At 42.1% G+C, this 24,529-nt stretch overlaps 1 protein-coding gene across 3 annotated transcripts in view; it reads left to right on the plus strand.

The window, feature by feature from the left end:
* pnpla6 (patatin-like phospholipase domain containing 6) overlaps positions 1-24,239 on the plus strand; it is a 34,098-nt gene extending 9,859 nt beyond the window's left edge. Inside the window, exons 10-36 of one of the 3 annotated variants that reach the window (XM_080029475.1) lie at positions 280-408; positions 550-630; positions 973-1,108; positions 1,239-1,313; positions 2,593-2,693; positions 3,143-3,322; positions 4,443-4,520; positions 5,557-5,762; positions 6,007-6,138; positions 6,266-6,389; positions 6,910-7,023; positions 7,102-7,177; positions 7,300-7,449; positions 7,619-7,682; positions 8,352-8,520; positions 9,004-9,186; positions 9,545-9,663; positions 10,995-11,151; positions 11,984-12,100; positions 12,234-12,303; positions 17,553-17,669; positions 19,914-20,062; positions 20,202-20,354; positions 21,201-21,317; positions 21,453-21,540; positions 21,849-21,994; positions 22,626-24,239. In XM_080029475.1, the coding sequence (XP_079885601.1) occupies positions 280-408; positions 550-630; positions 973-1,108; positions 1,239-1,313; positions 2,593-2,693; positions 3,143-3,322; positions 4,443-4,520; positions 5,557-5,762; positions 6,007-6,138; positions 6,266-6,389; positions 6,910-7,023; positions 7,102-7,177; positions 7,300-7,449; positions 7,619-7,682; positions 8,352-8,520; positions 9,004-9,186; positions 9,545-9,663; positions 10,995-11,151; positions 11,984-12,100; positions 12,234-12,303; positions 17,553-17,669; positions 19,914-20,062; positions 20,202-20,354; positions 21,201-21,317; positions 21,453-21,540; positions 21,849-21,994; positions 22,626-22,700 (3,306 nt within the window). In that variant the 3' untranslated portion in view covers positions 22,701-24,239. Of the gene's footprint in view, positions 1-279; positions 409-549; positions 631-972; positions 1,109-1,238; positions 1,314-2,592; positions 2,694-3,142; positions 3,323-4,442; positions 4,521-5,556; positions 5,763-6,006; positions 6,139-6,265; positions 6,390-6,909; positions 7,024-7,101; positions 7,178-7,299; positions 7,450-7,618; positions 7,683-8,351; positions 8,521-9,003; positions 9,187-9,544; positions 9,664-10,994; positions 11,152-11,983; positions 12,101-12,233; positions 12,304-15,553; positions 16,151-17,552; positions 17,670-19,913; positions 20,063-20,201; positions 20,355-21,200; positions 21,318-21,452; positions 21,541-21,848; positions 21,995-22,625 lie in introns of those variants that run through there. The other 2 variants (XM_080029476.1, XM_080029477.1) reach the window with 2 other exon arrangements.
* The last annotated feature ends 290 nt before the right edge of the window (positions 24,240-24,529 follow it).

The raw sequence follows: 24,529 nt of genomic DNA on the forward strand, positions 1-24,529 counted from the left end.
GAATGTGTATGCGCCTTCAATGGCGGAGCAAGTAAAAATCCTTCCCAATGTCTGTTTTGATGGTTTTTATCATGTTTTATCGCACTTACGGATCTGAGATGATGCTAGATAACTCGCTGCTTGAAGACCGCAGTGCATTAATGTGGTGAAGTATGGACGAGGGAGGGGACCGCTAACTGCAGTCACTGACAGGAAGTTAGCTAAAAGAACCATTTCCGCTTACTGAACCTTTAAAATGTGAACATTGTGTAAAGGATGCTGTGGGCTCTTTACTTCCAGGGCCACCAGAAGCCTTACAAAACAGTATCGGCGCGTGCGGCTGAGGTTTCCACTGTTCTCCGTTTACCCGTAGAAGCCTTCCTGGCTATATTTGAGAAGTACCCCGAGAGTCTGGTGCGGGTAGTGCAGGTGAGTTGTGTGTGTGTAGTTCTGTTTTTTCTTTAATAGTTTTGTACGGTTGTATGGAGGTATCCATGCACTGATAAGTGTTTGTGCTCTCAGTTTGTGTGTGATATCAGAAATGTCTCACTTTCTGTTGTGTCCGTTCAGATTATTATGGTCCGTCTCCAAAGAGTAACAGTCTTGGCCCTGCACAACTACCTGGGGCTAACCAATGAGCTCTTCTGCCACGTGAGTTTATTACACACACGAACGCACGCACGCACGCCGTACACACACACACACACACACACACACACACACACACACACACACACACACACACACACACACACACACACACACACACACACACTGTATACCAGACAGTCCTATGCAAACATCTGTGAGTCATGTGGTTTGGGACAGGAAATCTGCAACTTTAAAAAAAGGATGATTTCAGTCACTAAATGCTATTGTTGTGTCTCTCTTTCTACTCTGCCCATCACACACACACACATACACACACACACACACGCACTCACAAATGTACTCAAACATCGTACCATACATCGCATTACACTTGTCCAATAGGAAATGCAGCCCTCACGTCTGCCGCCTCCGTCGCCCCACCCGACTCGCACCAGTCCCATCCGCCATGGCAAACGCTTTGGCAGCCTGACGGTGACGGAGGAGCAGCGGGAAGCTGCCATTAAGGGTGAAGCTACAGGTTCGTGAGGGAAAAATAAGCTAGACAGACTGTTAGAGGATGGTGTTTGAATCATTATAATGGTTAACCCCCACTTTCCTCCTTTTTCTGTTTTGTTGCTTTTTGAATGTGTGGTTTACTGTGTGTACAGGAGGGGAACCAGGGAAGGATGGAGCGACAGTGCCAACTCTTAGCCGAACCATCTCCATGCCCGTGGACATTGCCGGTGAGGGACGTCTATCCTGTTTAGACAGATAAGGTTTTTCTTAAAGGTGGAGTAAGCGCTTGTTGTCAACAATCACTTTTTGTCAAAATCAGTCAATATGTCCTCATGATTCCACCTATCCGTACTGTGTGCAGAGCACTGATACAAAATCAGATTTTGAAAAAAAGTGATTTTGACTACAAACATACTCCAGACTCGCTGACTCCACCCTTAATATTCTTTAGTTGAACCAATACACATACATATCACCTCATGTTATAGATAAGATAATGAATGATGTGCTGTCCTTGGCAAGTACGTCAAGTCTTGAAATGAACGTGGTATTTATCAAATATTATACCCAATCAGAAAAATGTATTTCACTTTGATGTGGCCATAAACTGACGTTATTTCCATATATCCTTACATGACGATGTCAGAACTAAATGCGTTATTGAGTAACTTTAGTGTTTAAATCTGTCAAGTTTAAAGTGTAATTGCTTTACAATGTCACATAATGTACGCACTTTTAATTCTTTGGAGCTGACAAACTATTGAGTGAAATAACAACATGCGATCTGTCAGTCAATCTGGTGTGGACATCAGAGTCAAATGAAGCATCACATGCCTCCTTTCTTAGGTCCGCGCACAAAGCCTGAAGACGTTGACACACTCAGTTGATAACAGTTGTTTCCCTCACTGCAGCTAACTAAAGAGACAGGTCCCTGTGTTCTGTCCAATGAGTCGGTTAGACAGTGTGTGTGTGCTGTTACATGCATAATGGTTTCGGTCGTTTCCGTCCATGTGACTGACAGGTTAAAATCATGTTTGTATTGTCTGTAAGGAAATGAATGAATTGTATGGCGAAACCGTAGTATGACTCCACACTTCAATGTGCTAACGCCTTGATGACAGTAAGTCAGACCGGTCCATCAGGCTTAACAAAACTAAAAGCAAACTAATACAAAGAGTTGGTTTTGCTCTAAAAATGTAATCGCAGGTGTGTCATGAACAAAAAATCAACTCAGAGAATTTGAGCCCCGTGGCTTAAATTAAAAAGGACATTTTTAGACTCACAGCAGAGTTGTTTTAAGATTCAAATGTGTGTATCCCACATGGTTTATGAAAACGCTTGATTATGATTACCAGTATAGATTTATTAGTTGTACATATTTTGTAATTTTGTTATTTATTTCTGTCAGTCTTGTTAAAAATATATGTTTTTGTTTTCACTTAAATAAAGAAAAAGCTGTATGTTGGTTAAAGGCTGAAGAACCCTATCTACATGTTGTCCTTGCAGGTTTACAGAAAGGTCTGAGATCAGACTTTGACATGGCATATGAAAGGGGGCGGATCTCCGTCTCGGCGGAGGACGGCAACACTCCTCCTACTCTTGCTCGGGTTAGTACACCGCAGACTCTTGAGACCAGAATGAGATAAGCTTTATTTAATTGATATCCTAACATAACATTACACCAGCACCTCAGTGCTGTACGAGAGTAAAGGTTGACTGCTGCATTTATAAGTAATCCAGTACATAACGGGCCAGTTTCACAGACATGAATTAAGCCTAGTCCTGGACTAAATGGAATTTTGAATGGAGATTGTCCATTGAAGGTACAATTTAGTCCAGAACTATGCTTAATCCATGTCTGCGAAACCGGCCCAACATTTCCCAAATATGTAAAATTAAATGCCCTGTTTTTTTTATTTTATTAAACTAAATAATACGCTAAAGTTATAGCATATGTAATTTGTTATTCTGTGGATTAATTGATGATTCTTTTTTCTAGGGGTATATTTAATCATCTTAACAGGAAGAGGTTTTTCTTGTATGTGTATCATGACAGACTGCCTCCCAGGACCAGCGGGAGAGGAAGGTGACGGTGGATGAGGTTCCCTCAGGGATCTATCTGTATCCAGAGGAAGAGTCGGGAGTGGACAGTATCTTCTCACCTGTGTCCAATAGACCCAGTACTGCTGTGTTTGAGGAAGCCCAGAAAGAGATCCTGAAGCTCATGAAGATTGAGGTGTGTTTGATGTTGGTTGGTTACTGAGGGTGTGTCTAGAAGTTATTGTGTAGAGAAATCATGTGGCACTTCAAAAAAAAAGAAGATAATCAAATTGGCAAATATGTTGAAGGTGCTGTTTTCCACTGTGTTGTTTTTACATGTTTAGCATTTTAATCAAAAGGAGTTTGAACCAAAGCAAATAATCCATAAGCAAGGTTCAATCTTTGTTTATATCAGACAAAAGCACTTCATTATATTCCCCAATGTTGACATCAAGAAAAATGTTTCTTTTGTATTTTTGATCAATCACATCTGGGTATAAAGGCAAGAACACATTCTTCACACTGTCTGCAAAACCTATAATATAAGAATAATTCTACCAAATCAGTGTATTACATTTTCTCCTGATTCCTCAGCTTTAAAAGTAAAAAAACAAGAAATCTTTCATCTTAACTACTGGTCGTGTACGTTGTGACTATAGCATTACATGTTTTCTTCTCATTTATCAAATGAAAGATGCCATACGAACACATTTGTTTTAGTTTTGTCAACTTTTCAGTCAAACAGCTAACTAGTAAAGAAGCATCTAAACATGCAGTCAGTGCAGTGCTCTCAAATCATGCTGCAACATACTGTAATGAACAAACGACAATAGGCTGGTTAGGATTACATTATTCTTTGTTTCTTCTTTAGTTATTTTTTTTATGCATGAATGAACACATTGTCACATTTCCCCTGGAGCATCTGCCGACAGATTATGATGTAGAAAGGGGGTCAGTCAGCAGAGGAGTTTAGATCAGGGGAGGGAGGGCTGCACTGTCAACTTAACAAGATATATACATGCATACTATTTAAGCTTATGAGAAGACTTTTAAATTTCACAAATCTGATAATAAAATGAAACTGACACAGACACAGACTTTCTTGTTATGCAATCTGTCCTCTCTCTGTGCCTCTGAGTTGGTATTGCTACACCTAATATAACCAAACACCATGATAGCGCAACTAGATCAAAGTATGATGGATAATTTTTTTTAATTTTTTTTAGACATTTCATCCACTTTCCCAAACTCTTTTATTACCGTTTGTCTGGACATTTTGGCTTGACTTTTTTTTTCTCTTTTTCCCTTAAATCCAGGACCCATCCTTGTTAAATGGGAGAGTGACTCTGCACCAAGCAAAAGCTGGAGCCGTCTTAGCCAGACAAGGAGATCAGGTACACATAAACTTCTAATGGAATGATCTGTCCCACCGTTATCTGTATGCTGCCCTAACAAGGCAGAGTGCAGTTACTACATAAGCAGAATGAGAGGGTTTTTGGGCTGACTGAGAAACTGTAATGGATTTAACTGAATGTATTTTTGGCTGATTATTTTTCTTCTCATTACAACAAAATGCAGTTAATGTGCTCTGCCTTCGGATTGTCCTTCTCTAGACATTGAGAAAATACAAATAAAACTTTCAGCTTTTTCTCCATTTGAACTAGAAAACAGGCTTTATTTATTTTTTTATAATTCTGTTCATACAGTAGCTTACAGGTATTAAATGTATGTTTTCTAAGTGTCTTTCTGTCTATATATAATTCAAAATACATTGAAATCTAGCCTGGAAATCCAGACCTGCTGCTAGGCGCTGGCAAATTAAATTTGCTGCACCTGTTGGTCTGGACACTCTCCATTGAAGCTCTTTAAATATGTCAAGAAATCCTGAGCCACCAATCAAATCGTTCTTTCTGATATGGCCAGAGCCCTTTGTATGGTGCTCTAGGGCGGACGTAACCGGATGACGACAGTGACATGCATGCACCGTCGAAGCTGTGATAGTAAACATCAAAGATGGCTGCAGATATGTTGTTTGAGTTTAAGATGGATTTGGCCTCGACCCTTTGCGATTTAGAAGACGGCACTCAAATCTTTCATTAGCAAGTAAGTGGAATGTTCTGTTTTGCCAATAGACCACGGCAAAAGTTTAATTTAACAGTTAATCCCGCTTTTCGCTAAACGAACTGGGCTTAATTATTACGTATTATACGTCACCTTGTTCATTGCTCTGATTGGTTGTAGTGCTATCCAATTGCGTGCAGTGGCATTTGAAATGCACAAGTAGGAGCCGCCCCCTGAGTTGGGAATTACTATTGATCGTAGCCAGACTCTCTATCGTTCTAGATATGGGTCTGGATTTCCAAGATATTTGAAATCAATATAATAATTGAGCAATTCTTAACAAATGTGGTCCTTCTTTTCCCTTGTTAGGACGTGAGTCTGCACTTTGTCCTGTCTGGTAGTCTGCATGTCTACCAGCGGATGATTAACAAGCAGGAGGCCGTCTGCCTGTTTGTGACCCACCCGGGGGAGATGGTGGGCCAGCTGGCTGTCCTCACCGGAGAGCCCCTCATCTTCACCATCAAGGCCGTCCGAGACTGCACTTACCTCAAGATCTCAAAGTCAGATTTCTACGAGTGAGTTGGTCGACCTTTTTTAAAGTGGACAAACACATTTGAGTATCTCTCAACGTTGGTTTTACATTCCTCTTTCCCTAGAGGTCTAATGTTATTTAAGTGTTCTCATCAATACATATAATAATATTATATTAATAATATGTCCTACATTGCAGTTACACATTCCTCCATAGTCTTTGAAGCGTTACTTTCAAATACAACAGCATAGCCAGTATTGCTCAAGTCTGTGTGCTGCCCCCTGCAGGATCATGAGGGAGCAGCCCAGTGTGGTGCTCAGTGCGGCTCACACTGTGGCCATTCGCATGGCCCCGTTTGTCAGGCAGATGGACTTTGCCATCGACTGGATGGCTGTGGAGGCTGGACGAGCGCTATACAGGTATTCAGCTTTTTTCTTGGATTAAAAGTACAAGACATCAACTGTTGTACTCGTTTGTTGCAATGTTTTAACACCACCTCCTTGTCTGTTTACACAGTGTATTTACTTTTGTTTCTCATGTATACAGACAGGAAGACAAGTCAGACTGTACCTACATTGTTCTGAATGGACGTCTGCGTTCAGTCATCCGCAAGGCCAATGGCAAGAAAGAACTGGTGGGAGAATATGGCAGAGGAGACCTCATCGGAGTGGTGAGAACAGGGCTCTTTCCCCCTCAAAATGAAACAGGAAGCTTATTAGGATTATGTTTTAAAGGGCTATTATGTGGATGTCTTAAGGATATGCTTTTATTGCGTGTAGGATAATAAAGTGTAAATTAAATGTAATGTCTTTTTAAATAATGGAATAGCCATGTGACATACAGTAAAATATTGTGCTTTCATAATTTTTTACTTAAATGAATTGTTAATGATCTGGTATGAAACGCTGATACCTTATACCTATATTGTTACTTTTAACCCATTGCGGTAATAATGTCATTCTCTTTTTTTTTTTTTTTTTAAGATATTTCTTTTGGCTTTTTGCATGCTTTATTAACAGTGTGAAGAGACAGAGTTAAAATGGGGCAGAGAGGGGAGTGACATGCAGAGAACGAACCCGGTTCTGCTGCTGGGCCCGGCCCGGGGGGGGGGGGGGGACGCCCTACCTACTGAGCTAAGGGCGCCCCCCAAAAATAATGTCATTCTCACATGGTCTTGCGTTATACTTCAGGTGGAGGCCTTGACCAGACAGCCCAGAGCCACAACCGTCCACGCCGTCAGAGACACAGAGCTGGTCAAACTGCCCGAGGGAACGCTCAACTACATCAAAAGGCGATATCCCCAGGTCAGTGATTTCCTCTTGATCTAGCCTGGCTTGTCGATGCAATAGAAATGGGTGCTGATGCCTGCTTGTCTTGTCTAGGTAGTGACCAGGTTGATCCACTTGTTAGGCCAGAAGATTCTGGGGAACCTGCAGCAGGGCCGCAGCCCATTCTCAGGTACGGTGACAATGAGGAGCGTTTTTTATGTGCACATGAACGAATGTCTATATCAGTCCGGCCTGATGCATTTACCGCACAGTATTCTCTGTTTACACACACACCGATCCTCTAACCCCCAGCCTCGGCCCTGAGTCTGCCCAATGTGACAACCAGTGCTGATGTCACCAACCCCGCCAGCAACCTGTCCACCGTGGCTGTGCTGCCTGTATGTGACGAGGTGCCTATCAACGCGTTCAACCTGGAGCTAAGTCATGCCCTCAGTGCCATCGGTAGGCCCAGAAAATGTTCCTATTTAGTACCACTGATACACGTTACTGCATTGCATGTTACTACGTTATGACTTTGTAATGCAATAGGTTTACATGTGGAAGTTTTACATAAAAAAATTAAAAAATGTACTACAAAATTCCTACACTGCCTCTGTTTTATGGCTTGCAGGCCCCACTCTGCTCTTGACCAGTGAAATAATCAAAGAGCGACTCGGTGCCTCTGCTTTGGACAGGTCAGTCTCACACATCAGAAAAAACCCATCTCAGTTCTTGCGTGTTCACACCAGCCTTGTTTATTGCGGTTGAAAGGAACCCTGGAGCGTTCAAGCTTGTTGGTGTGGTTCATTTGGGTTGGTTTGAACGCAGTCGGAGACTCTGGTGCACACTAAACAACCGGACTCTGGACCGCTTGTAAGAGGTGGTCTGGGTCCGCTTGTAAGTGAACTCTGGAGCGGATCATCGCTGGTGTGAACCCCATCTGCACTAATCACATGAAGCGTAGTGGTTATGCATCATTTTGCCGTCTTTTGCATAATTTCTTTCGTTGAATGCACGTGTTATTAAGTTATTTTGCACACGGTTTCAGAGCATTCGCCCACATGCCCCGCCTGCTACAGTCTGTTGTTCTTGTAACGTGGGCTGACAGAGGAAAGTAGCACTACATTTAATAGATTCTGACTGCAACAAATGCTTTCCAACTCTATCATTGTTTCATTATCTCCTATAATAATTAGGATCTGACTTGGTCGCTATTATTTCTATTCAATATATCTCATTAGTCTTGGTGTTGCATTTTTTTTTGGTATTCTGTAAAATGAATCCCGGTCATTGTCTGAATCTGTTTTGGTGAAATAAAATATTATTCCATATTCTCATCCCCGCTCATGTCCCGTGTCCATCAGTATCTACGAGTACCGTCTCTCTGGCTGGCTGGCTCAGCAGGAGGACATCAATCGGATTGTCCTGTACCAGACTGACAGCACCATGACCCCATGGACACAGCGCTGCATCCGGCAGGCTGACTGCATCCTCATCGTAGGCCTGGGGGACCAGGAACCTGCACTGGGAGAGGTATGTGTGTGTGTCTGCTAGAGTTAACAACCAAAGTATTCACAATCCCTGCGTTCCGAATCGCATACTCTTTCTTATTTCTATTCTCCATACTACATCCGACGATAAATATAATCTAGTTAGGATGCAGTAGGCATACTATTGGGACATACTTTTACTCTTTTATTTCATCATAACATTGTGCCTTGATATTGCCTCTTGCTTTTATATCAGTCGCATCCCTGTTTGTTTTCATATGGAGACTTCGTCGATGTGACGTCACTTCACGTGTGCGATTGTGGGTCAGAATCGCCCAAATAGGTTGCTCTTTTCAACACTAACAATCTTGGCCGGATGAAGTAGGACATCCGGGTACTTCTAACCATCCTAAATCTGGCGACAAGAATCTGGACATCCTAAATCTTTTTTCTACATACTATATAGTAGAAAGTATACGATTCGGAACGCAGGGTCTGTCTGCTTTCTAACTGTCTCCCCCTCCAGTTGGAGCAGATGCTGGAGAACACAGCAGTGCGGGCTCTGAAGCAGCTGGTCCTGCTGCATAAAGAGGACGGGCCGGGCCCCTCCAGGACGGTGGAGTGGCTCAACATGCGGAGCTGGTGCTCGGGACATCTGCACCTCAAGTGTCCACGCAGGGTCTTCTCAAGACGCAGCCCAAGCAAACTGGTACGGAGCAAATGTCATTTGCAGGAAGTCAGCGATTCTGGAGAACGCTTGTTGTCAAAATCCCTTTTTAATCAAAATCCGTGAACATCTGCTCACGATCCACAACCTGTCTGTACTGCATGAGTGTCCTGAAAGGAAATCTGGTGTCAATACACAGCCTAGGCTCTGTAAACTGGTATGTAAACAAAGGGTATGTAACCAAAAGGGCCCACCATTGCGAGCAATACACCCGTTTACAGAGCCTAGGCTGTGTGTAAACAATATGTTTTGTTTCTCCAGCGCACACACAGTAAAGACAGCTACTTGATGTGAAAATAAAGTGTCTACTGCATCTAATGTGTATGTTCTGTGTTCACAGAGAGAAGTATATGAGAAGGTGTTTGAGAAAACGGCCGACAGGCACAGTGATTTCTCTCGGCTGGCCCGAGTCCTGACTGGAAACAGCATCGCCCTGGTGCTGGGGGGGGGTGGAGCCAGGTGAGCAAAGCTGCTCCCAACTATCAGCATAGAAGTGCAGAGAGCTGTTTGTGTCTTTACTATTTTGTAACATTGAAGATTCAGTCCACATGAATAGGGGAGAACGGGGTAATTTGTCACACGGGTTGGTTGTCACAATCGTTATATCTCGGAACCAGAAGGCGCTGTCTGTGAAATTTTGGTATGTAAATATCCAGAATTGGGATAAGAGGTCACCTACATAGTCTTCCTTGGAGTTAGACTGCTGAATTTGAGGTGAGACGACTGTTTGTATTTTTCACGTCAAATTGAAAATATTTAGCTCCTCAGCATTTTTCTTCTAGGCTTTTACACAATGGGTTTATAACAAAACACTTGTTACCCATACAAAGTGTGAAGGGTAAACTATAGTTTAGTTTGTGGTTAGCAAGCTAATTAGTTGTCAGATGGTTGTTGGCCTTGATGCTAGCAAGAAATTCAAGTTGGGGTCACATTTTTTGGGGGGTTGGTGGTCACATGTTATCTCAAGGCTGCAGCCAGAAAAGGAACCCAATAACGAAATAAATTGTCAAGCTGTATCCTCACTGACACCCCAGAGAAGGAAAGAATAGAGCAGGAAAAGGCAGCTAGCATGCAAAAGAAAAAAGGGCAACAAAATCAAAACAACCCAGTGCATCCCAAACTAGACCAGCTGCCAAGGCTACAGTAAGTTATGTAAGGTCTATTTGTCAACTTGACAATGCAATAAACTTTCAAATTTAGTTCTACTTTATTGCTTTCTTTTTAAGATTATTTCCCATTAAGATAACATTGTGACAAACAACCCCATAGTGTTTGACAACCGACCCCTTGATGGGGTTGGTTGTCACAATGTGTAAGGGTGTCTTTGATGATTAATTTCTTCTTTATTACAATAAGATAGAAAAAGTGAGGGGTACACATTTCAAGCCAACACCTTAAGCTTCAATTTAATGTAGGAATGACTATTGAAAGATGTTTAGCTGATAAGCAATTCTCACTAGAGTAAAAAGTGTGCCTACTTACCCCGTTCTCCCCTATTATGTAATATGTCAACAGCCCTAAACATTGCATTTGACCCTCATGAAATGGTGATGCAGGGGAGTTTCTTTATCTCAAAATACACCTGTATTTTGACATTAATATATCTTTGCACGAAACAGGCGCCTCTATTTTGAAAATGTTATACTTATTTTGTCACTAACAAAATTCTGATGGTGAGCATAGAAACAAAATAGGAACATTTGTAATTGTTTACCTCTCAGTGCCCTGTGCAGCTTCTTCAACATGTAGGTTATCTAGTGTACCTGACCTGTTTGCTTTCCCTCATGCAGAGGCTGCTCTCACGTGGGTGTGATCAAAGCTATGGAGGAAGCCGGGATTCCTATTGACATAGTGGGCGGAACGTCTATCGGCTCGTTCATTGGTGCATTGTACGCTGAGGAGAGGAGCGCTGTCAGAACCAAACAGAGAGCCAGGGAGTGGTCAAAGGTGCTGCACACATCTGGTTCCATTATTAAGTTCAGAGGGCCTGTAACTTATTGTTATCCACCAAACTTATTCTTATTTCTTCCGTGTTTTTTCTAGCTCTATCTCCCCTCTCACCGTTACACTTATCCATGCAAAAAATTCACAGAACGTCCGTCCCCACTCCACGGGGTGTGCTATTATACAGTTTTTTGATTTTCCACATTGTGGCGCTGTTATTAAGCCCAGACTAAAAAAAAGTTTGAGAGGCCACGTCCCTCACACCGTAAGTCCGATTGACTTGAAATTTCTGACACAAGTACACTTGAGGTTTGCTCTACAAAGAAGCCTCTGGGACCATAAATGTCAACCTGGAAATATTTTCCGCTGATTAGCATAAACTGAAAAACAGGTTTTTAACCACAACTTTCTCAAATTTTACTGTATCGACACCAAATTGCTCATGAAACCTCGGGGGTCTAAGATACAATTGTCCGTAAACGATGAGTATTATAGCTTGAAAAACATGGCCGCCATTGACCAAAATGTTTACGCAGGGGCGGGGCTTAGCAGCTAATTGGCCATAACTCCATAACCATAGGTCCTGTGGGGCTGGCGGTCGGCGCCGGGGGCCCCGTACTTTTAAAATCTCTGCGGGATTTTCTAGTTCTGTCATTACTCTCTTGCTCGTATGTCTGCAGTGACAAATGATTTATTCTCCCTGCATACTTCTATATGTTCTCTTTCAGTGTATTAAAAGTGGTATGCACAGTAAGCCAGCTTATTGTTTCGATCAAGGAAAGGTAATTAACAGTTGACTTATTTTCTGATTTCACTTTATTTTGTTGCTCAACAGGCAATGAACTCTGTATTTAAAACAGTCCTGGACCTGACCTACCCCATCACCTCCATGTTCTCTGGGTCCGCCTTCAACACCAACATCTATAATGTGTTCCATGACAAGCAAGCTGAGGTGAGGCAGTGTGCTATGAAATCACATGTCAGGTTCAGAGAGATAGTTGATTTACCACTGTAGTAAGGCACAAGAGGGTCCTGTTTTATAATAGTGAGGGTTTCTGACACCGAGATACTTTCTGTGACTCCAGGACCTGTGGCTGCCGTACTTCAACGTCACAACTGACATCACGGCCTCAGCCATGCGTGTTCACCAGGATGGTAAGTGACAGCTGAGCTGACTGCCGGGGGCCGCCAACCCTCTCTACTATAGTACAACTGTGAATGGCTCAAGACAGTACTTTGTACATTAGACTCATTTTAAGTACAACACATTATTTGATTTTAGATGAGCACACATAAAAGCAAACACACACATACATTTGTTATTGCTTAGGTCATACTCAACATTTCACACCACTCACTCAATAATACTGCTCTTAACAGATAACTCTTTTGTGAAATTAAATTAGCATTCTCATCGATTTAATGTTTTAGAAGTAATTAAAGGGCGATTAATGCCTGCAGAACTAAATTAAGAATGGAAATAGCCCAATAACTAAAGCTATTATCTATGTAAATATATATGCATGTTGTTGCACTAACCAGATTTCACGGTTGGCTGTAGGGTAGTAGACTAGACTGCATGCGCTCACATTTATGGGTAAAGGTGGTTTTAGGCCTACTCCAAACTAGATTGAAGTTTGCATGTTTTCAAAGGGCTGTTGAAAACTTCTATAACTGTAACACTGCTTTTCTACCGCACATGTAGCTCTACTCGACTCAACTCGACTTAGCTCAGCACGGGTCGTTTTCCACTGCAAATAGTACCTCCTGAACGTGGGCGGGGTCGTCATACAAAGGGGCAGAAAGCCAACTCCGGAGCCAAGTTGCAAAGCAGAAATTACGACCAGTTGTTGTACTATAAACTGAACCAACTGCCAAAAATACGGATGGAAAATGTTTAAGGAAAACCACCCTTGGTGGACTGTTTTGTGCTTGTTTCAGGATAGCCTACGTGTTTGCAAATGCAAGCCGTGTCTCAGCCTGAATATTTTATTGAGCTACTTAAGGCTATATACGTAGATGTCTCCTCTCATGTCGTGTTTAAAGTATCATCCCCAACAACCAACACAACTGGGTGAGCTTAGCGAATATATGGACATTTCATTATGTTTTTTTGGATCTGTGATGCCAATCAAATGAAAGAGAGCCAGAGAAGGCTGCACGCGGGGAGACAAAATACACTCGAAAAGTCCAGAGAGTTTGGGAGAATAAACAACAGAATGAAGCTGGTAGTCTCTGGCCAATCAGTGGCCGGCAGTCTGCCGACGTCGCCTTTTAGTCGGCTCAGCTCGCTTGGAACCTAGAGCGAGGCGATACCAAAAAAGCAGCCGCTACCAGGGACCAGGTACCATGATTTTGAGGTGGAAACGCCAAAAATGCGAGTCGAGTCGAGTTGAGCTGAGCTGATACCACGCAGTGGAAAAGCGCCATAAGTGTTGGTTTAATAGGGTCATGTAAACGTGGTGAAACTCGTCAAACTTAATGGATATAATCCTAAAACATCAGACCCAGAGAAAATGAGCCAAACAAAACTTTGAATGGAACAGTCTGCATACATTACAGCCATCAAAGTCAAAAGCATTTCTTGGTTTTGGTTGCAAGCCCACTATTTGGCTTCTACAAACATACACGCTTCAATCTGGTTGGAGTATGACAAAGGGTTTAGAGGGAGATTACACCACATGTTTACTAAATGTACTAAAATTGTACAAGAGAAAACCCAGTTTAGATGTTTCTCTGCTTGTGTCTCTATTTGCTGATGTAAAGGCAAATGTGTTCTGTTCGACTGTTTGGCATAAAGGAAGTGCACCATCACTTAAGCTAGAGGCAAATCTAGCCCTTAAAGGACCCCCGCAACCTTGCAAATCCAATCCATGCACAAAAAAAATCAGCATAATCATTGTAATGCTACCTAGTAATTTACTGTGTTGTTGTGCTGAGGCATTGGTTTCATCGTAAAGCAATGTTTTGAATCGATCGTTGTTATTATTATTGTATTATTATTATCATTATTATAATAATTCAGGCTGATTACTGGATTTGAGGGGTTTGCAGGCGTGAGTCCTGCACGGGAAACACTAAACGCTTGTTTGCATCTTGGCATGCGTATGAACTAACTGCTGGAGCGCAAAGCCTTTTCCTCCCTCTGTCTCATTGTTCCCATTATCTGCAGCTTTTTTCTTTACTGCACCAGTTCTTTCTTACCTTTTTCATTTATATTTTCATCTTTTATTTCATTTTTTCCAATCTTCTGGCTCATGTCTGTTTCTTCATCTAGATGTTCTTTTCTGTCTCTGTTAAACATCTCTACCTCTTCATCTTTTCATCTGCTCAATGGATAAAGCTTGTAGCTGTTGTTCGAACCTCCTGAATTCTATCTATCTAGTTAGCTCTTTCAGCACAGACTTCACATAGGCAGCCCATCTAAAGGGTACGCCATAGACAAAATAACCTGTGTTGTCGCTGACTCCAAGAATGCGGATTCCCCTCCTGTGTCTATTTAAATAAGTAGGATCCAGAACACTCCACCTGGCATTTCTCTCCTTGCTCATTAATGACATTTGATGTTGCTTCTACCACTCATTTACCTCCATTATGTGCTCTCTGTAGCTTTTCTGCTGTGTTTTTGTCTGATCGGTGGGTTGATGCCATTCTGAATATGTCACTTTGGTTCCAGCCATTTGGGGGGAAAAGAGACATTTTAACGGGTGTAAGGGAAAGAGTGTCATGGGTCTGCATTACATTACAACTTTGATTTAATTTAGTTAAATGCCCAACAACCCTTCTTGAAATGGGGGGGTTCTCTCTCTCTCTCTCTCTCTCTCTCTCTCTCTCTCTCTCTCTCTCTCTCTCTCTCTCTCTCTCTGTGCCTGTTGGACCAGTCTTCTAACAACGCTAATACTATCTTTTTTTTAACATACTTAATTTGTATAATATGCTTTGAACACATCAAACACATGAAGTCACAATGTTATTAGCTATCTACTACATACATCCGGTGCCATGCCATTCATGTTGTCCTTTCTATGATGGATAGGTTCTAATGTTTCTTAGCCCAATACTTCGGTATCTTGTCATCATCCTGTACAAAATATTATACTTCCTTAATTAAGCATATGAATAGTATTGCATTGGTTGTAAAGGTAGTCTTAGAGTATGTATGCTTTTGTATTTGGTAAAAAAAACATAGGTATGAGTAAACTATTTTGTTGATATTTTAATCCTCTGTGTATTGCTCCTGGCAGCTTCTTGCGCCCTTCTTCTCTATGTTGCGGGCATTTCCTCCTCTCCATGTGTTCCTTTTTCTATCTCTCCGTCTTCTCTCTCTCTCTTTATTTCCATCTGTGACGTGGAGTGCGGCCCATATTTGATGTGTTCCTCCTTCTCCATCTCCATTTCCTGACAGGTTGCGTCTGGCAGTATGTTAGAGCCAGCGCCTCCTACACCCCCTATTTACCTCCCCTGTGCGACCCCAAGGACGGCCACTTGCTTGTGGATGGTTGCTATGTTAACAATGTCCCAGGTCAGATTTTAAACACCCGCTCACCAAAAACCTACTCTTCCATCCCTAAGTGGACAATCGAGCACTCGGTTACCCTCCTCCTCTTTCTTGTCCTCTCCCTCCCAACTTCCCACTCGTAACTAACCCCACACTGAGCAGTTGGACACTGGGAGCCCATGGTTTGGAAGGAAAGACTAAATCCACTCAATTGATCAAATCAGGGCCTCATCTTTCCATGAGTTACGGCCAATAGAACATATGATTATCTCCATTTGGCTTTAGGTTTGACACACACACGACACACTTTTCCAGTTGCCTTGGCACCAACTCAGAATAAAAAATGCTGACCTCCACTTTTGAATTCCGCATGTATTGCCATCTATGTGTCATGGAGAGATGCATGATGGTCTGGCTTCTTGTGGTCCCATATATTTGCTAAAATGTTCCTTTCCCCTTTTGTATATCGATAACTAGATCTATACACCTCTGGATGTGAGCTTTAAACCCTTAATTATTTTATAAAAAAGTAAATGTAGTTACTGACTTGAAGATAACTAAGCTTGGCCGATGTGAAATCAAAGTAAATTAAAACTTGATTGGTTTGGATTTAGCTGGATTTTCAGTGTGAGAGGCGCTGTAGTGAACGGGCAGTACTGTGTGTTAACTTTTGATTAAAGCAAAGCCTATTGCGTTGACGGTGACATACACCGCTGCCTCAGTGATAGTGAAGAGCTGCACCATGTCAACATCACATCCGTCTGTTGTTGTTGTTGTTGTGGATCATCTTACGTGTCGGTGGAAGCCTACATAGCGTCTGAACTACATTTTGATCACATGGGGAAGTCCTTGTGAAATGCTTTTGTTTCATTTCAATCACCTCTACCTGAAGGAACACGTTCAGTCTCTCCCAGCAGCACCTGTCCTCTCCCCCTGGCTTTGCTTGCTTCTATGTGCATGCCAGTGTTTGGCACCTTGAGTCAACCCATATATTTCTCATATATATATATATATATATATTGCTAGCATGTATATTACCTTTTTTTTGTTTTTTCATTTAGTTTGAATTATTTTAGAATATGTGTTCTGGATCCTGCTGTTGCCCATTCATTGTAGTTTCTGTATGAGTTACAAAGAAAAACAAATGGAAAGCTGTGTAGGTGGTAGTAATCCCTCTTTTAAGTCATATTTCAGTAAGATAATTCTGCCTCAGCATTCGTACATATATAAACTCCACGTACAGATGCACTCCTTGTTGTCTGCGGTGCTCCTTATCCTTCCAACCCATGCAGCGCCTGGCCTGCTCCTGCCCCCTGCTGCTGGCACCGAGCTGGACTGCAAGACTGGGCAGGCTGGGTGCTTCCCTTGCCCTGTTCACTGTGAAGGATCTCCAAACGTTGTCACAAAATCTGCCTACAATTAAAGTAGGTCCATTACAATAAATTAGTTTTCTTCTCCTCAGATTTAGCACAATGGAATTAATCTTAAACAGTACAGTATCTGTGGATTTTTGCAACAACAAAAACATATACGAACGGAGAAAATTTCTATGTTCACATGCCATAAGGCGCTGTTTGTTGGGACACAGTTTGGAGATCCAAACAGCCTTGGTGCTCTGTGAGTCAATTCCTTGTTTTACCTTTTACGCACAAGTCACACAGGCTTCTCTGTGCGAGGTAACAAGGTGTGCACTGGTGTACTACAGACTCTTTGGGCGGGCAGAACCACAGTCCTAGCCTTTGCAGGGATCGGTTCAGCTCCCGTTGTCCGACCTCCCTCTGACGTTAGGACTGCGGTCTGCGTCGACAACACTAACCTGAAACGTGTAGCAAACATGATTGAGATGTTATTCCCCCCTTCCTCCTCCTCCTCCTCCTCCTCCCTCCTTCCCTCCCTGGTGTGTCAGGCTCTCTGTGGCGCTATGTGCGAGCGAGCATGACCCTCTCGGGGTATCTGCCGCCTCTCTGCGACCCCAAAGATGGCAACTTGCTTATGGACGGTGGCTACATCAACAACCTGCCAGGCAAGTAGAGGTGGTACTACCCTCTCTCCACCACCACCACAACCCTCCCCAACCAACACACAATCCTCAATGTCAACAAACTCCCGTCCCCAGAGGAGGAGGAGGGGGAGGTGGAGTGAGTGAGGGACGGGGAGGATTATTATGAGGGGTTTTAATCAAGTGTTGTAATGCTGGGTAAGTAGTACATAGACATGGACTTTGTCTTGATGCTGATTTGGGGGGGGGGGGGTTCAGGTAGTAACCGGAGGAATGTGAGGAGTTTTTTCCCCCATCTGAATATTATGGAACCAATTCAGACCATCAATTCAGACCATCAATTCAGACCATCAATTTAGACCAATTTAGTCCTAATGAACCACATCACACAAGTTTAAAAACTGAGAAAAGCTCAGTGAGTTAACAATCTCATTCGGATGCTGGAATATTCTGTATCACTAGATGGGGGGGAAAACTTCTAAAAGTGTATTGACATTGTGGACTCAAGTGATTGAAATGACATGTTGAACTTCAACTAGGAAATAGCACAGAGAAGAGGGGGACTGTTGTCTTTCAAACAGCCCGGTGTCTGAAAGGTGTAGAATTTAAAAATATCGGGGGGAGGGATGACCACTAGTGTAAAAGATGACTCAATTCCTGACAATGAAAAATCATATAGTAATTCTGCAATGATAGAATGCCATAAGACACCGGCCTGCTTTGAGATTAAAGTCTGGTTCCCCCCTTGCGTCAAAAATGTGAACTTTTCTGTAGGTTCTGGGCAGTAGTGCAATATCATTGCTTATTGACTTTCAGCAGAATCATCATACATGATAACCTGTTATCATTTTGTTATCCAACCGAATGACTCCAAATCAACTAGTTTAAAACTGCTTTTTTTTTTTTTTTTTAACAGCTGCAGTTTTATTCCTCGATATGGAATAGGCATATATTTTCCACATTGTAAAATGATTGTTCTAAGAAAAGATGGTTATTATTATTATTTTGATAATGATGATTTCAACCATATTGCCCAGCCCTACATTTTTGGTTCATTATGTTGATGAAGCTTCATTTTAAAATCAGTATTTGCTTCTATTTCAACCTGAAGTAAAATGAGGTGTGTGTCTGGGGGAGGAAGACTCTCCTGAGTCGGTCTCTGTGTGGTTATGATGAAGAATGTTCACTGTAACGACCAAACAGATTTCATAAAGCTCCGAGCTGAGCCTTGTAATTCTGAACATGGGAATCATGTCCCATTATCTACCAAGCAAAACACGCCCTGCGTTCCGAATCGCATACTTTCTACTATATAGTATGTAGAAAAAAGATTTAGGATGTCCCGATTCTTGTGGCCAGATTTAGGATGGTTAGAAGTACCCGGATGTCCTACTTCATCCGGCCAGGATTGTTAGTGTTGAAAACTGCATCTTCTTTGGGCGATTCTGACCCACAATCCGGTGCGCACGTGAAGTGACGTCACATCGACGAAGCCTCCATATGAAAACAAACGGGGATGCGACGGATATAAAAGCAAGAGGCAAGATCAAGGTGCAATGTTATGATGAAATAAGAGAGAGTAAAAGTATATTCCAATAGTATGCCTACTGCATCCTAACTAGATTGAATAGAAAAAAGAAAGAGTATGCGATTCGGAACGCAGGGTCATTCTTGAGGTCTGTGAAATATGTTGCCTTTCTGGGCCCAAACATTGATCCAACTAAAGGGAGCCTTATACAATCAGCATTTCGTTTTTTCCGGACTGTCTTTGAGTCTGCCTTTTTCTCTGCAGAGTTTGTGCTCGATCAGCTGCATTTCTAGTTGTTCTTGGTACACTGGATCAGTGCTTTGGGGCTTGTGGGATGTTGCTTCTGTATGAATTGGCTCACACCACAAATATGCTCACTGCATCTTCTTAACGCTAGCAATTCAATTGGAAAGGTCAGGACTTCAGGGGCCTGCACTCTTGGCCAGGAATGAATACAATCATTTTTTTTCTTTCTTTGAGTGCGTTCTGTCACTAATTGACCAAACATGCTCTGACTGAGTGTCTTGACTACTTCAAAATACACAGATATGTTTGTGGTGTAAGTCTGTTTGAACTTTGTGGCTCCTGAATTGAAAGTATAAAGATAGTGATAATATGCTGAATCAACAAGCTTAATAACACAGGATTCATTGTCTTACCATCCCTGCTGCTGGATTTTCGTTGTGTTGTGTTTGTACGTCTGTGTGAACGCTTGTGCAACCCCGTGACACGTCCAACAGCTGACATTGCGAGGAACATGGGCGCCAAAACAGTCATTGCTATCGACGTGGGTAGCCAAGATGAGACTGACCTCTGTAACTATGGCGACTCCCTGTCTGGCTGGTGGCTGCTATGGAAACGAATCAATCCCTGGGCAGAGAAAGTAAAGGTACAGTATGGGTTGGCAGCCCAAGGCACTTTTGGCATATTTAATGACTCGGCATCATAAAATACAGAATACTACTTCTGTTTTGTGTTATAAGTCCAAACAATATGTGTATATCTCGCGCAACCACCCTCCTTGACAGGTCCCAGACATGGCAGAGATCCAGTCTCGCCTAGCCTACGTGTCGTGTGTGCGGCAGTTGGAGGTAGTGAAAAAGAGTGCCTACTGCGAGTACATCAGACCCCCCATCGATCGCTTCAAGACCATGGACTTTGGCAAGTTTGACGAGATCTATGTGAGTTACCTGGTGAAAATCAAACATCACAAGTCAACTGTCATATCTGAGCAAATAAAGAGCACTGTCAACATTGGCTCAGTTGTATACTAGCTCTAGGGATAGTGTTGAAAGGTAATCCCATTGCTTAACTCCTCACAGGAGGAATTCTGTACCAAGGCATCACTCCATGTCTTTTTCTAGGCTACTGCCAAGTTCACAACTGACATTAGCACTGTATAAAAGACACAGCCCCTTCATTTATTTCAATGAGGCGCAAAAAACATTCCCTGACTTCACATTTGCTTTAAAGCAGCGCAACATTCGTCTTACAAGTGCTGTGTTGTTCAATCACATACGCATAAACAAGCACCCATTCATGATTACATTTCTTTGTAATGTCAATGCACACATCCAAACAGAGTTTTAAAAACCTGTCTTATGTATTATGTCTCATAAGCCTTTTAAATTCATGTATCTGTTACTCAAACATGGAAGCCCCAGACCAATCTTGTCTTGTTTTAAACATAGTGCTGTTTTAAGTTGTGTGTGACAATGAGAGCCACTAGCAGGAAATGCATCTAATTGTTCCACCTTCATCTTCACTTGCAAGCTCTAGCTGTGCTCCTTTTGAACTTCCTGTGTCCTTCTAATAGATTATCCAGCTGATAAAACCCAACCCAGCAGCGCACACTCTAAAACATGTTTTGCAGCTCTCTGTACTCTTCGCACTTGTTTATTTTGTATGATTTGACGCAGTAGGTTTATACCATAAGCATTGAAGTGCCTTAAGTTGCACGTTTGAACATGGGTGCACTGGCATTTTTCTCAAAACATGTGTCTACTGTCTTTTCTAAACCGCTTCAGGATGTGGGCTTCCAGCACGGCAAGTTGGTGTTTACTGGCTGGGCCCGAGGTGATATTATCGAGAACATGCTGAGGGACCACCGATCGGCCGACTACAACGACAGCAAGATAACGGATGTGAGAAGAACACACACACACACACACGTGCACCATAAATACAATGTAATGTGATTGATGTGTAAATACATACATGTTCACCATAAGAACCTACTGTATACGGTCAGGAAATAATTCTAGTTTCTTGTCTTGCAGTCCGGCACATTTCCAGGAGCTTACTTCACTGACCTGGCAGAGATTGTGTCGCGAATAGAGCCAGTCCAAAGCTACGTGGCTGCAGAAGGTGAAGGATCACTGGCCGATTCATCGTTATATATGAGCTATAAACAATTCCTTTTCATAGTGGTTACAATATTTTTGACACAGCTTCAATGCCTCATGTGTTAGAAGTCAATGTGGCAGCAGTCTCCTCTTCTGATGTACAGCTCCCCGTCGGGATCATTTAAGTTGTGTTTCTAAATAACGTGTCATACCTTCAACCTTGTCTGTTTTATGGAGAAACAGGTGGATATGTCCCTGATATTTAATGGGAGCGATCTAAACCTGGTTGGTTGAGTCTCTGTAATATGTGCTCTAAATCTTTCCGTTCAGCAGAAGAGTCGGACTGTCTGACAGAGTACGAGGAAGACGGGATGGACACAGTGAGAGAGGAGGACGGGGAGGAAGAGGAAGAGGAGGCAGAGGACCTCGAGGACCACTCCCCTGGAGAGTGGGGCCAAAATGGAGTCTTTCAGACTGTAAGTACACGCACAAAAACTAAAAACATGACTTGACCCAACCATATTTAATAGAGTTTTGGACTATTGTTTCCTGACATACTCCAATGAGTTCCATCTGATGAGGATTAATCATTGATTAATCATTTTTAATATTGGCTCAATAAAGAAATCGTCATTGGCAGATATCCTGAGTTGAGGCATTGCCATCTGTATCGGGAAAGAAGACGACAGATTGGTGCATCCCTACACAAAAAAACTATTCACACGCTCGTTTCCTATTCGAAACATTATCATATATAATAGATAGATAGATAGATAGATAGATAGATAGATAGATAGATATCTATATCTATAGATATATAACATATTATGTGCACATAGAATAAAAGAAGAATTGGTAATGAGAGAGGTGTGTGCAGGGATTTCTTTTGTATTTTTATTCTAAATGCAAAATGTGTAGGATCCATTGGTACTACTGCTAGTGATACTGGAGGAGAGGGGATCATGAAAATCAAAAGGGTTTTACCAAAGAAAAAGTTCAATCTGTGTAATATCTTGTGTGTACCTCGGAACTTGAGGATGGCACTCTACAGGAACCTTATTAGATTTCAGCTGTAAGTGAAAACAACCCTTTCTTCTGCCCTTATAGGATGAGGACAAATACGTGAGACAACGCAGGAAACTCACCAGTGACTCCACCACATCCGAGGTCTCCGACTGCTGACATAGGGCGGCGGAGGAGTAGAGAACGAGTACTAAGGGCCAAAATTGGGTCCACATACTGTCAAGGCTAGGGACTTGGGACTCTTCAGAAACACTGAAATGCAGATTTTTCCTCCCGTGGCTTCCTCCTCTTTCCTTGCTTGCTTACTCTGTTCACATTCTGATCCCACCGTCAAAAGATGAATGACTGCGCCCTGAACTGAGAACACCCTTCCAAGGTCCACGGCACCAAGCAGTTTCTCTGATTACTCTCGCACCAAACCGACCCATTTGCCAGAATCGCTGCCTGCCAAAACTGGGGGGGGGGGCTTCCCCAGTAACCAATGCAACAAAACAGGGACACCTTGATCTTCCAATTCACTACTGTTTCTCAGTTTCAAACGGCCTGAAGGACCTAGCCCGTGTGTCCCGTCTTTGTGTATGTCTCTCATGTCCGCACATCATCACACTCCCATTAATGACGTTTTGACATATTACATGGTCCAATCTTTGTTTGTGTGCTCCCTTTCAGATGAGTGTGTACATGTTGCCTGTGTGTTAAGATGACTGTTTTTCTTACCATTTGCAAGCTGTTGAAACAGAACAAGGATAGAATACAATTAAGAGATCATTTAAAGACAAAGACGCGAGAGTGTAGATTGTGTGGACAAAAAGCGATATGGACCAGCGAGTAAAGTGTTCTTTTAATTTCATTCATTTCAAATTCCCTCACCAAAAAGCGGAGTGAGCTTGTGGAACTATGGGAATACTAAACTGAAAAGAAGATGGAGAAAATGGGTAATGCAAATTAGGGGCGAATGAGATGATTTGATTTCAGTGAGGGGATTACGCTTTGTCTGCGTGTTTGCATTTTTTTCTTGTTTCAGATGTTTTGTTTGAGATTAAGACTTTTACAACTGGCGTTCGGTCCACTCACAGTGAAGACCGATCATTTGACTTTCACTACACAACAAACCAGTTGCACATACAGTACTTGAGGTTCCTGCATAAAGTGGCCAACAAGGTGTGTGTGTGTGTGTGTGAGATAGTGTATCTCAGACTGTACAGTAATGTATGTACATCTTTAAAAAGTAGCCAATAAATTGAGTAATTTTGACAGGAATAATAATACACAAAAACCAGGAATTCCCCTCATGTAACTAATAACACTTTAATTAATATGGACCTCTTGTAAAAAACTTTAACAAGGTTATAATACACAATGTTGATATTCATATATGTATATGAGGTGGAAATGTGTAAGTTGATGCTTTGCTGCAGAATAAGGGATCCTGCACTTCAAGCTAAAAAGTGGTTTCCACTCTTTAAAATTCATTGTGTTTTATTTATATGTGTTAACTACTGGCTTTTTTTTATTGGGGGTTGGGAAGGATGTCTTGGTTTAATTAACTTGACTTTAGCTGTTTTGCACTGAGAAATTTTAAGTATTCCTTGCTCGAAAGGACGTTTGGTTCATTAATTGCCACCCCCCTTGAGATGTCGAGGGAGTCTGAAGAATAAAAACAGATGATACTTTAATATGCATATTGAAAATAAATGGGATATGCATCAAATCATGTGGCATTTGAGTGTTTTACATTTTTCTATACCTTTTTTAGTGCATGTTAATTTGTCAAAAAGCTGGAAAGCTGAACACAAGCCTTAAAGGCCTACTTCACCGGTTTGAATATGAAGGTGTATTGAATTCTGTGATCCTATGTAGTATAAATGTGCAAAACAAAATAAAATCGGTTCATCCTAGCCTGAGAAAAGGCAGAAAGATTTCTCTTTCTGTGATGTCACGAGAAAGAGAAATATTGGGTTAAAAAAAACACTTTCTGCCTTTTCTCA

The sequence above is a fragment of the Ammodytes marinus genome (assembly GCF_949987685.1).
Source record: "Ammodytes marinus genome assembly, chromosome: 6".
In the NCBI taxonomy this organism is placed as follows: domain Eukaryota; kingdom Metazoa; phylum Chordata; class Actinopteri; order Uranoscopiformes; family Ammodytidae; genus Ammodytes; species Ammodytes marinus.